The 11,786-nt window shown below is 44.8% G+C and overlaps 2 protein-coding genes across 2 annotated transcripts; one reads left to right on the top strand and one right to left on the bottom strand.

Annotated features, from left to right (window-relative positions):
- The first annotated feature begins 1,676 nt into the window (after window positions 1-1,676).
- On the top strand, window positions 1,677-6,015 carry srsf4 (serine and arginine rich splicing factor 4). Its single transcript, XM_076139211.1, has 6 exons — window positions 1,677-1,890; window positions 2,686-2,828; window positions 4,314-4,459; window positions 4,587-4,801; window positions 4,901-4,978; window positions 5,137-6,015. The coding sequence occupies exons 1-6, from the start codon at window positions 1,784-1,786 to the stop codon at window positions 5,615-5,617; spliced, it is 1,170 nt and encodes a 389-aa protein (XP_075995326.1). The 5' UTR covers window positions 1,677-1,783; the 3' UTR covers window positions 5,618-6,015.
- Window positions 6,016-6,713: 698 nt separating this feature from the next.
- Window positions 6,714-11,045, bottom strand: msto1 (misato mitochondrial distribution and morphology regulator 1). Its single transcript, XM_076139210.1, has 14 exons — window positions 10,859-11,045; window positions 10,269-10,398; window positions 10,046-10,112; window positions 9,755-9,830; window positions 9,595-9,652; window positions 9,337-9,487; window positions 9,138-9,252; window positions 8,859-8,993; window positions 8,590-8,742; window positions 8,323-8,454; window positions 8,062-8,246; window positions 7,712-7,816; window positions 7,515-7,627; window positions 6,714-7,389 (listed from the first exon to the last, which is right to left on the bottom strand). The coding sequence occupies exons 1-14, from the start codon at window positions 10,940-10,942 to the stop codon at window positions 7,133-7,135; spliced, it is 1,761 nt and encodes a 586-aa protein (XP_075995325.1). The 5' UTR covers window positions 10,943-11,045; the 3' UTR covers window positions 6,714-7,132.
- Window positions 11,046-11,786: the final 741 nt, after the last annotated feature.

The raw sequence follows: 11,786 nt of genomic DNA, 5'->3' as shown, positions 1-11,786 counted from the left end.
GAGCAGTTAGTTCCTGCGGGTGGTGACGTAATGACATATATCAGAGAGTGGGGATGGCGTGACGAAATGGGGAACAGATTTAGTTATCGTGACAGAAAAGTTGAAGTAAATCTTACTCATGTTCATGGGAATTGTGAATTTGAAATAGAAATGTAGTTTCACAATCACATTTCAGTATTTGTAGTTGCTTAACTAACGAATCACGGACAAATATTAACCAACACACGCCATATGTAAAACACATGGTCGTGCAGTTCACACCTGTTTTGTTGAATTACAAAATGATGGGTTATTGGACGTTCGATTAATTCTAATGCCAAATGCTTTCAACTCCATTTTCCTTCAGTTAAAGCTTTAATTGATGTATGGTATTTGTATGATCAACTTTCAGCTATTAACTTTTACTGAAACGGGCTTGTACACTAATTCAATAAATGTGTGCAACAGTAGATCCTCTTCATTCACTTTATTTCACCTGGAGTCAGGTTTAGTCAAGGTTCACATCATCCCTCCTTCCTTATGACATCTTGCCAGCTTCATTCAAGGAATCTACCAGAACCGAACTGCGGTCAAGCCAGTCGGTCAAGCCAGTTGTCATTTAAACTCTGCAGCCAAATCAGCCGCACCTACATTTATAGTGCACTGGTATTCTCGCCTTTATGGTAAATGTGTTGAAACGGAACCTGGCGAAGTTAGCTTGAGGATACCCAAGTGACTACATCCGTTTTTCAAAATAAGCTGGTAACACACATTTTTACTTTCAAATGGCTTTATGTCTGATATGTGAGGGACTATGAATTCTCCATAGTTACTGGTAATGAATAACATGGTTGTGTTCAGAGCAAGTCTGATTACAAATTTACACAAATCAAACACTTTTACTAGAGTTTTTACATAGTCTAAAACGTTGACCAAGATATGGTGTAAAATATGGTAGAAAATATGGTTGATATTTGAGCGGTACAATATCCTATTTTGTCATTATATAATAATAATAATAATAATAATAATAATAATAATAATAATAATAATAATAATAATAATAATGATATTAATAATAATAATAATAATGATATTAATAATAATAATAATAATAATGCATAGCACCTCAAATATCCGACAACAAGCCTTTCAAGGTATAAAAAAACTTATTTTGAAAAACGGATGTAGTCACTTGTGTACCCTGGCGCTTAATTGGTTGTTTATTTCGAAAAACGGATGAAGTCTCTTGTGTATGCTCGAGCTAACTTCGCAAAGTTCCGTTTCAATGCATTTACCATAACGGCGAGAATACTCGTGCAATCCAAATGTAGGTGCGGCTGATTTGACAACGGAGTTTGAAATGACTGTGGCAGCTTGCAAAATCCAATATGGATAATAACGAATTTATAATAAATAAATAAATAAAGCGTCCGTTAGACTTGTCAGGCACAAGCACAAGTCTATATAATAACATTACAAAGTATTGGCTAAAATCGTTACACAGAGCCCGGACTTCTGGCATTTTGACAAGCTCCCTGCCAAAACCAAATGGAGCGAATCCATTTTTAACCTTTCCAGTTACATTTAGTTACAATTTAGAGTGAAACTGATGGATAAAGACAAACTTAACGTGAGAATGCGTCCTTCACTCAACAAGCTAGTATATGTTTGGCAAAGGTAGCCACGCCCCTTTAGCTCGCGCCCTGCTTGCTGTGTGAAAGAAGCGCGTGCAACGTGCGTGCGCTTGCCTCGTTGTGTGTCGCCCGGGCTCTTAGTCTGTCTGCACACACACGCTGCCGAAATGTCGAGAGTCTACATCGGGAGACTGAGCTACAGAGCCAGGGAGAAGGATGTCGAGAGGTTCTTCAAGGGTTACGGGAAAATTCTGGAAGTCGACCTTAAAAACGGGTAAAATAATGGCCGCCTACAGAGCCTCGTTATTGTCTGAGCTAGCGCCTAGCTAGGCCGCAACTCCTTAACATGTAGCACAGGCCTCGCTCGCGGCTGCGGGCCTGCTCTGCTAATGCTAACTAGCTCGTGTATGTTCGGCATTAATCGACGACGGCGACATAAAATGTGGTTTCTAGTAGGCGATTTAGACGTATCAATGTGTTCATGTTCTGATATGACGGTGACGGCTGTGGTGTGTTCGCTTTGTCGTACCTGCAACACGAGCGCGGCTAGTTAACTTTAGACGTGGCAATGTCACGGACCATTGTGTCTTCGCCCAGCGCCGCTAGCTTCAAGCTAGGTTACGATATTGGTGTGAAATCCGGGTCCGCATAGCACCTGGTTTTGTTTAGTTTGTTTTTCTGTTATTTAATAGTTCAAAAATGCATTGATGTTACAAAATGGTGCTTTTACGGCCATCGTGTTTAACACTACCGAAGCCCACCGTGCAGAACCATAACGGGAAGAAATGTATTCCGTTCTTCGTGACGTTATGAATCCATCGAGGCAAGGCTGGTTACCAGACCGCCAGGTTTGTGCCCTTCAACGCACGCTCGTGGGCAAAACATCGGCTAAAGAGAAAGGATTTGAAACTGATCAAACCACGCCATTATTTGTTTGAAGTTAAACCAAGCGGCCCTGTGCATATTTGCCAATATAGTAATGTGTGTGTTTTTATCACACGAAGACTTTTTTGAATTATGTCCTTTGCTGTGACTCAGTGTTGATCCATTTATCTGTTTCCCTGTGAAGGTATGGGTTTGTTGAATTTGACGACCCCCGTGATGCAGATGATGCTGTTTATGACCTGAATGGCAAGGAGTTGTGCGGTGAGAGGGTTATTGTGGAGCACACTAAGGGACCCCGTCGAGATGGAGGCTATGGCGGCGGACGAAGTAGGTGTCCAGGAACATCTTTGATGTTTATAATTTGATCATTAATGAGGGCTTTTGATCCTTACAGAGAATCACTCAATTAGATTTGACATATAGATCTCGTCCTTGGTGGCTGATGTGCATTCAAATAATTATCTGGTAATCATAGTAAACAATTGTGCGTCAGATTTTGAGACTTGTTTTCTGGGAACTTAACTTCCTGACAGACTGATTGATGTAGATTTGGGAACTGTCTGATCTCGCCATGCTGCTGTACGTTAGTGACAAGAATAGTGAACACCTCTGTCAACATAAGAGCTGCCCACCCCTCAGATCAGATATTGTGAGAATGTGCTAGAAGTCATCATCCTAAAGCTTTGAACTCAACTATGTACTCTTTGGTTTTTAATTAAATTGTAGGAGTAACTCATCCACTTTCCCCATCCTAATCCCATCAGTATCTGTTGTCTGGCTGAGCCGTTCATCATGTAGGTGCAACAATGCTATTCTATCAGTCAGTATGAGCCTCACTCATCAAGGTACTTAACAGCTGTTCAAACAACAAATTGTAGTCAAATTTGTGTGCACCGGAGCCACCAATGACTTAAAAAAAACATAAATTGTAGTGAATCAAAGAATGTGGTTAGGTGGGAATATGTGATGGGGCTTACTGATGGAGATAAAAACATAATGCATTGATTTAAATTCTGTAAAAATACTATCTGATTGCTAAGTATCTTGTAATCTATTGATGTCTTATTCCATTTATTTTATTTTTTTAAATGATGTCAATTTAAAGGTAAAGATTTAACAAAGAACCTCAATGTTTTAATTGAAAGAGTCCTTTGCTGACTGCCTGCCCCTATTGCTGGCCATGGTGTCCCCCCTTTCCAAGAGTGTGGTTTGACCATTCTGGGCCCCTGGGCAGACCAAAAAAGGGAGCCATTGTGAATGAAGACCGCTTTTCCCATTAGGCCCAGGCCGGGTGGTGAGGATGCCATGGGTTAGGAAGAGATGTGGGTTCAGCTCTTATAGGTGCCTGAAAAAAGAACATGTTTTATAACAGTGAAATGTTTTTTGATAAGATAGCTTAGAAACTAGCTGTAGTTCACGGCAAGTACTTCCTCGGTCAGTTAGTGTTCCATTATTTTGTTTTTCCTTATGTAGAGATGAGGTTTTACAGATAAAAAAAAAGCTAAATTCTCTCAGCTACAGTTTTGTTGTAAAGGTTTAAGCCTTCATCAGGTTTAGGACAGATGAGTTAGGATTTTATGAATTTTTTGTTTTATTTCTGATTTTCCTCTAGTTTGTCTTTCTTCTTTTTTTCTTTTATTTGCCTTTTTTCCCAAATTTAAAGATTTTTTTTTATTATTACTGTAGCGTGTAGCTTGGAGTTTAGTATTTTGGAGCTGAATCATTTTGTCTGTGGTCCTCATTGCTCCTGGTCTTTCCTTGTTAACTTAAAAGGTGGAGGTGGTGGTGGAGGAGGAGGTGGGGGTGGAGGAGGTGGCGGCGGCGGAGGAGGAGGCGGGGGCGGAGGAGGCGGTGGATATGGACGCTGGGGAAGAGACAGATATGGTCCGCCGATACGGACAGATTATCGTCTCATTGTCGAGAACCTTTCCAGCCGCTGCAGCTGGCAGGACTTGAAGGTAGGAAGATCTACTTCTTTGATATGCAAAACATCAGTCATGGAGAATATTCAACACGGCTAAAGGTTTCTGTTTAGGCTTGAATGAGATAACTTAACCCCGGTCTTCAATTTTAACGCCTGCTCAGGACTACATGAGGCAGGCCGGAGAGGTGACTTACGCCGACACCCACAAGGGCCGGAAGAACGAGGGGGTGATTGAGTTCAGGCTCTACGCTGACATGAAGAGGGCCCTGGAGAAGCTGGACGGCACAGAAGTTAATGGCAGGAAGATCCGGCTCATTGAGGATCGTCCCGGTGCCAGGCGCCGCCGCTCCTATTCCCGCAGCCGCAGTCGCTCCAGGTAAGACTCATTTCTCCTCTCCCTCCCCATCAACAGCAGGCGTGCACAGCAAACTGTCATATTGCATCTTTGTTACTGATGAACGCGTCTGGTCTCCAGGTCTCGCTCCAGGAGCCGCAGGTCTCGCAAGAGCCGCAGCCGCAGTGAGAGCAGCAGCCGTAGCCGCTCCCGCTCCAGGTGAGTCATTGTTTGAAGAAAGATGTCATGGTGATTATCTTCTGAATGCTTCATTGTTATTCTTGGCAGATGAGTCTGCCCAGATTTCTTTCCTAACCTCAGTGTGAATATTTACCCAATGACTACCTTTAATTGTAAGTTCTTGATCTCTTCTACAGAGCCGTGTCTCACTCTCGCAGCCCGTCCCATAGCAAGAAGAATAAGGGCAAGAACAAGAAAGAGGAAGAGGAGCGCAGTAACGGCAATCCAAAGGGAAAGGAGGGCCGCAGTCGCAGCAGAAGCCGCAGCAAAAAGAACAAGAAAGAAGGGAAGAAGAGCAAGAAGGAGTCCAGGTCTAGATCTCGCTCTCGTTCTAGGTCTCGCTCCAGATCCGGGATGAAGGATCGCTCCAGGAAATCGGGTTCTAAGGGCCGCGAGCAGCCCAAGAGTGATGAGGAGGGAGGCGACGCTGAGAGAGGCTCTCGCTCCCGTTCCCACACCCCAGACGAACCCAAGCCAAGAACCAGGTCTAAATCCAAGTCCAAATCCCGTTCCCCCACTCCAGTCGTTGCTCACTCTCGTTCCCCATCCGTGTCCCGTTCCGAGTCCCGCTCCAAATCCCGTTCCCCATCTCGCTCCCGCTCCCGTTCTCGGTCCTAATCGTACAGAGGGACCTTTTGTGCTGAGCCCGTGTCCCTGCGTCTCCCTGCCCCATTTACATTCCCCCAAACCCCGCAGCGCTGTTCCTGTCTTTTTTGATAAATAGCTGTAGAATACCAGGCACTCATGCTCAATATGTCTTATGCAGATGCTTCTCCATTTCATTTGACTTTGACTCTCCACATTTTTTCATTAGAGCCGTCTCTTATGGAGTTATTTGTAAGATAACAGGGTGCAATCAGTTTTATAAGTTTAAATATGGTGTGTGGTGTCGGCCTTTTTTTAACATGAACGTGTACTGTTCTGTCAATATGCTGAGTGAGGAAATATTTAACATCTTCTCACCTTTGTGAAATCCTTGTACCATTTTATTTCAAAATAAAAATGCCTGATCTGGATTGATGTTTGAATTTGTATTTGTTTCATTTCAAGCTTCTGACAGTCAATGCACATCAACATTTCAAACAGTTAAAGGTCAGTTACTGGCACAGTTATCAGGTTTTTCATACTTTATAAACGTGATTAGAATTATGGTGGCTCAGAGCTTTACAATAACACGACCCATGCATGCATAGACCAGTAAACAAAGCAGACAGTCAGGTAAGTGCAAATGAGTATCCACACAAATTTAATATCCTCAATCAAAATAATGCAGCTGCTTCATTATAAAAACAGCCGGGCCTGGAAGCTGCTCCAGGGCTTCTTCATAGCCGACCATTTCAGGCCCCTGAAAGAGGAAGCTGGGGGCAGCACGGCGGATTTCTAAGGCGCTGGCACAGCGGTGCAGCTTAGACAGCCAGGGACCGAGTGCAGGACCGGACTGGATGGAGGTCAGGATGGGCCAAGCGTCAGCTTAAGACTGGCGGTAATATCAATACCTTTACTCATGGATCCAATACTAGGATCAATTCCAAAATTTTTGGTGATACTTTGACAAAATGAGTGTAACCATTGACCCAATTGCTCATTCAGGAAAAGGCCCATATTTTGGCCTAGGAAAGTGCTAGAGCGCCAGGAATTCAAACAGCATCTAGATGGCACCAGGATCACTTCCAGTAAGTTTGGGGCAAATTTAATTATTTGGTCAAATCCTGAAAAACGACAGTAACCATGGACCAAATTGCTCATTTTGTAGAAGGCCCATATCTTGGCCAAGATTTGGATAATGATGGCTCAGAGCTTTACAGTAATGCTACCAATCAGCTGCATCAGACCACATCCATTAATGGAAGATGTAAATTTAAAGTCTTAGTATAAAAGATTTAATTATAGATTAACAGTCATGATCTGAGGCAATGTAACAACTATCCAACATTCATAACACTTCATTCAACATCAAGCCATACAACAGACAAACATTTTTTAATTCGAACCATTTATCTTGTCATGATATTCAATCCAGCTTCTTCTTCCTTCTGGAGCGATCAGTGCATGCATAGACCAGTCAACCAAGCAGATGAGGTTCCTGCCAGTCAGGTAAGTGCTGTGGGTCTATCCATACAAATTTAACACACGTCAATCATCATCGTCTTCAGAAGAAGAGTGCATCATACTGCTGCTGTCGTCACGGTAACAACGGGCCAGGTCTCGAAGCTGCTCCAGGGCCTCTTCATAGTCGGCTAATTCAGGCCCCTGAGAGAGGAAGCTGGGGGCAGCGCGGCGGATTTCTAAGGCGGTGGCACAGCGGTGCAGCTCAGACAGCCAGGGGCCGAGTGCAGGACCGGACTGGAGGGAGGTCAAGACGGGCACGGAGGAGACCGATGGAGCCAGAGCTGCACACACACACACACAGTTCAACCTTTAAAGCCCAAATCATTCTAGCTTCATAGAATCTGGTTCAGTTTCAGGTACCAGCATATTAAATTCAAAGTAAGTAAATTTTAAAAATTGCACTCACAGCCCGGCAGAGGAAACTCGCTCTGCAAAAAGCCTCGAGCGCCGACAGACGGGCTGAAAATCTGTGGGAAAGGAGGCGTCAGCTTACTGGGAGTGGACACCAGCTGCAAAGCCCTGTGGGACCAGAGAACAGTTTAGCTTGCAAAACGATGCGCAAACACTGTGGTTTGATATCTGTGTGTGGGTGTGGAGACTCACAGAGGTGCAGTGGGGTAGAAGGATCGGATGTAGGATGCCAAGACGTCTTCCCCACTGTGAAGGGTGTGCAGGGCGGTGGGAGGTGGGATCCCCGGAACCGGAGGGCTGGTGGTTTAAGAAGACAAGACATGAACGTTCCAGCCTCTAATTAATCTGTAGTTCAATAGTATAGGTACACTTCTAAGTACATACTAATTTACAAAATGACCAACTTGGTCCATGGTTACACTGACATTTTCCCCACAGGAGCTTTCTGTGAGGGTTCACATTTGTACTCCAGTAAGCATCAGTATCATCAAGTATGCTTTTCTTTTTTACAGCTACAGCTCTTCTCTTTATAGTGACCTGACCTGATCAGCCTCTGGTCTTCAAAGCCCTTGAGCGTCACCAACTGGCTGTAGCATCGCCCATCTCCCAGTTCTGGACAAGCTGATAGGGGTTTCCATGGAGGCGCATCTGCACAGGCACCGAGGGCGTCAGGCAGGGTGCCGCCATGCATCATGGGAAAGGGAACGCCACCATAGGCAGCCGCAACCTGAAATAAGGAACGTAGCGGTCACGTGTTGTTGCAAGGCGAAGCCATTGTTCCAGTGCTTCTGTTGTTGAGTTACCTTTCTCCCAGACACGGCGAGCTCGTCTGCCACCTGCCACATGGGGACGCTGTTGTGCCTCAGCCTGTAAGGCACAGTAAGGGAGTCCAGGGCCAGAGCCAGGACAGAGCTGGAGTGGTACCACAGAGAGGGCTGAGAGCCAAGAGAGGGAGAGAGACAGACGTGTTCACAGAGAGACTCCACCACACACAGCGCCTTAAACAGGAACATATACCAGAACACAGTGTCTATAGGGTTAAACCTTCTGCTGTAAAGTAATCAACTCACATCATAAGTTAGGTGGGGGAAGGTTGTAGGAGGGGACGGTCGTCTGCTCAGTCCTCCACGCAGGGTCAAAGGGCAAAACAAAGAGCTGTGGTTGGCCAGGTGGACCGTCCCTAAGGTGCAGTTTAACAGGTGGTACAGATCCTTTATGGGAGTCTGATTGAAGAGAAATAAAGAAATTAACACACAATCACACTATCAGGAGCTCATACACAACACACCAAGTATCTAAGGGCAAAAGCAAACAATAAAGCAGCGAGACACACACTCACAGAGTTTGGATGACTGACGGGTGCCAGGCCCCAGGTGAGGATTCCTCTCCCGCCATACGAGTCCTGTAGCATCTCTGTGACCTTTGACCCCAGGCCTGCAAAGCCATCAGCCAGATCGCAGAGAACCTGAAACCCCTGCGGAGGAAAACAGTGTGTGTGAGCATTTAGAGGAGGAAATGCATCAATCTGGAAAAAAGAGCATTCTGGATCTTTTCAGAAGTTACAGGTGAAGTACAACAAAAACACAAACGATGAAGAAGAGGAGGGGAGTAGAGGTACCTGAAGGTAATCGCACTCCTCTACGAAGAAATGTAGTTTGTCCTCCAGCTCCTCCAGCACCGGTCCCTGCAGCAGAGCCTCTCCCTGGCCAAACGCCTCAAAGCGGTCGGCCTCCCTGAACCACGACACCACAACACAATTAACCAGACTAACTACTTCCTGACTCCTGTGAGGCTGCGTGATGGTTTCAGGACTTTACCCGTCATGGTTGTACCGGTGGACGACAGAGATGCTGCGCGGGTGCAGGTGGATGCGGAGGAAGTCGGACCACACCTGCACCGTGCCCTCCAGCTTGTAGCTATTCTGGACTCGTTCCAGGCGGCTGTTCACCGTGTCCACGCTCAGCGCACCTGCCGGCAGGTGGGTATACAAGTGTGTGAGAGACGAGCAAGGGGCTGGGTTTGATCAGACTTCTGTAACAGGCAGAATAGATACGTTACATGAGTGTTTTGCTTACCCAAAGACTTCGGCATAGAGCTAGGAACAAAATCAGCCTCGGTCAGGATCTCCCCCTTCTGGAAGCAAAGGATAAGGCAAAGAACAGTACGGGTTAAATACGTCTGATCAAGCAACTTATTAATGTCACTGCATGTTTCCTCCAAACTCTAAATACTCACATCCAGCCTGTCCAGATCTTGGAGAAAAGGGTTCTTTGTGGAAGGACTTTCCGTATGCGTGATCAGGTCTCCCTCCCTGCCAAACCAAATCAATACAACAACACAAAGACCCCAGAAAACACAAGGCTGGGTTCAATATATGAAGCAATTTCAGACGGAGTCACATGTATGGGTAAGAAACTAAGTAAGTAAGTAAGTAATTCAGACCAAATCAGAACAATGGAGAAATCTAAACAAATGATTTCAAAACCTAAAAAAATGACATCATGTGTTGTGAAAACTGTGACTGACCATGTGAAAGCTGAGGTATCTTTGGTTTCATACAGACTCCCCTCTTGCCTTAGAGTGCGTAGGCTTCCTGTTTCAGACATAAAGCAGGCGACACACAGCTGTCAGACTGACTGGGATCAAGCTTCCTCATATCACAAAGTCAGCAGAATCATGAGAAGCAGCTGAGGGAAAACTCAACTTCAAAACACCGAGGAAGAAACTGACTCAAACAAAGCTCGATTACCTTTGAGATCCATGGCGATGAGGCGAGGCGTGTAAGTGACGTGACCGCCCAGAGTCTGGCCCTCACGGAATAGAACATCGCTCTGGATCTCACCAAGGGGCGACTCTTGGTCGTAGGATAAAGAGGCATCCTGCAAAGCAACACACACACACGCTCCGATACTGTATGTCTGACTAGGATCTGTAACTCAGCTCCATCCATGTTTGCTGCGGCTGTTATACTTCCTTTCCTTTACTTTCTTCAGTTTCAGGTGAGCTGAAGATAAAACTATAAACACTAAGCCTGGTAACGAACTATCTTTAACCTAGAAAGACTTAAATGTCTACAAAACCTCACTCGTGTGCATGTTGAGTATAGCTTCATAAGTCTCCTGTCCGTCCAAAACAAAGGACTTAATTATCAGATTTAGCAAATACCTGATGACTAACATTTCACAGCGTGAGGAACTCCTTGCCTGCTCTCTTATGTCACGTGTCCTAAGTGTTAAGATCCCTAAATGCACGCAAACCACCAACAAAGTTTGACAACTCACGCGGAGCTACGCTAACTGTAGCTGGCTAACGTAGCGCGAGCCCACAATACAAACTCACCTGTAAATTCCACCAGTGGGTCCCGACAAAGTTGGAATAGTGTCCCAGCTGAAGAGTGACGACTTCCCTACAAAAGCTGCTCATCGTGAAACGCGTCAACAAACACGATAGAATGTAAACATCTCCAGTGTGGACATGAACGTGCGCATGGAGATGACAACAATGTTTGTATAAACGGAAGTGACGTCTATATTTGGCAACACGCAACCCATTGGGTTAGAAAAACATTTCAAGAAATCTGATTGGTTGAAAATAATGACCGGAAGTGTAGTAGTTTGGTTTCACCGTGCCGTAGCTTCACGTGCAGCTCCTGCAAACCCCCGTAAGATTAAATATATTTATTTTACAAATAGTTTAATTTAACATTGCGAAACCTAAATAGACGGAGTAATATTTTTTAAATTTAGTGTTTACCAAAAAAATCGCACTTATTTCAAAATGACCGTATTTAAATGATCATGGGAACGGGGTTGGAGCGGCGACTTCCGGTTTCCTCCCTTCTCTCCTGCAGGAAAACTAAAGTTATGGGAGAGCAGAGATAATATGATCACACACATTTACACAGACACACACACACACACAGACACACAGACATTCACGAGGAGTTCTGGGGATAATTTAGCAGCTGATTGTGCTTTATAATCGCGGTAATGCTCAAAGATGAAGGATTCGTTTTGTATTCCTCACTCAAATTCTCAATCACTTAACTCCAAACTATCATGCTCAAAGAAATTGTACTTGCCCAAGTTTGCACAACCAAGTCATACCACAGTATTAAACATTTGTTTGCAAACACGCCGTCCGTTCTACTGCAACCAGTGTCATTTGGACTTTCGCTTTCTGACCCCACGCCTCTCTCTTATGTCACTAAAGAAGAAGACCTCAGCACCCAAAGCGCTAAATGTCACAAGTCACCTGATTGCTTGAA

This window comes from Genypterus blacodes, unplaced genomic scaffold (assembly GCF_046128005.1).
Source record: "Genypterus blacodes isolate CSIRO-AG114 ecotype Tasmania unplaced genomic scaffold, CSIRO-AGI_Gbla_v1 ptg000438l_1, whole genome shotgun sequence".
Taxonomy (NCBI): domain Eukaryota; kingdom Metazoa; phylum Chordata; class Actinopteri; order Ophidiiformes; family Ophidiidae; genus Genypterus; species Genypterus blacodes.
This window is presented reverse-complemented; position numbering and strand designations above follow the sequence as displayed.

Coding starts and splice junctions, on each gene's coding strand:
- srsf4 (XM_076139211.1), top strand. CDS start 1,784: ATGTCGAGAGTCTACATCGGGAGACTGAGCTACAGAGCCAGGGAGAAG. Junction 2,829..4,313: donor AGGCTATGGCGGCGGACGAA/GTAGGTGTCCAG, acceptor GGGGTGGAGGAG/GTGGCGGCGGCGGAGGAGGA. Junction 4,979..5,136: donor CGTAGCCGCTCCCGCTCCAG/GTGAGTCATTGT, acceptor TCTCTTCTACAG/AGCCGTGTCTCACTCTCGCA.
- msto1 (XM_076139210.1), bottom strand. CDS start 10,942: ATGAGCAGCTTTTGTAGGGAAGTCGTCACTCTTCAGCTGGGACACTAT. Junction 9,253..9,336: donor CACCGGTACAACCATGACGG/GTAAAGTCCTGA, acceptor GTCGTGGTTCAG/GGAGGCCGACCGCTTTGAGG. Junction 7,628..7,711: donor TTCTACCCCACTGCACCTCT/GTGAGTCTCCAC, acceptor CTGGTCCCACAG/GGCTTTGCAGCTGGTGTCCA.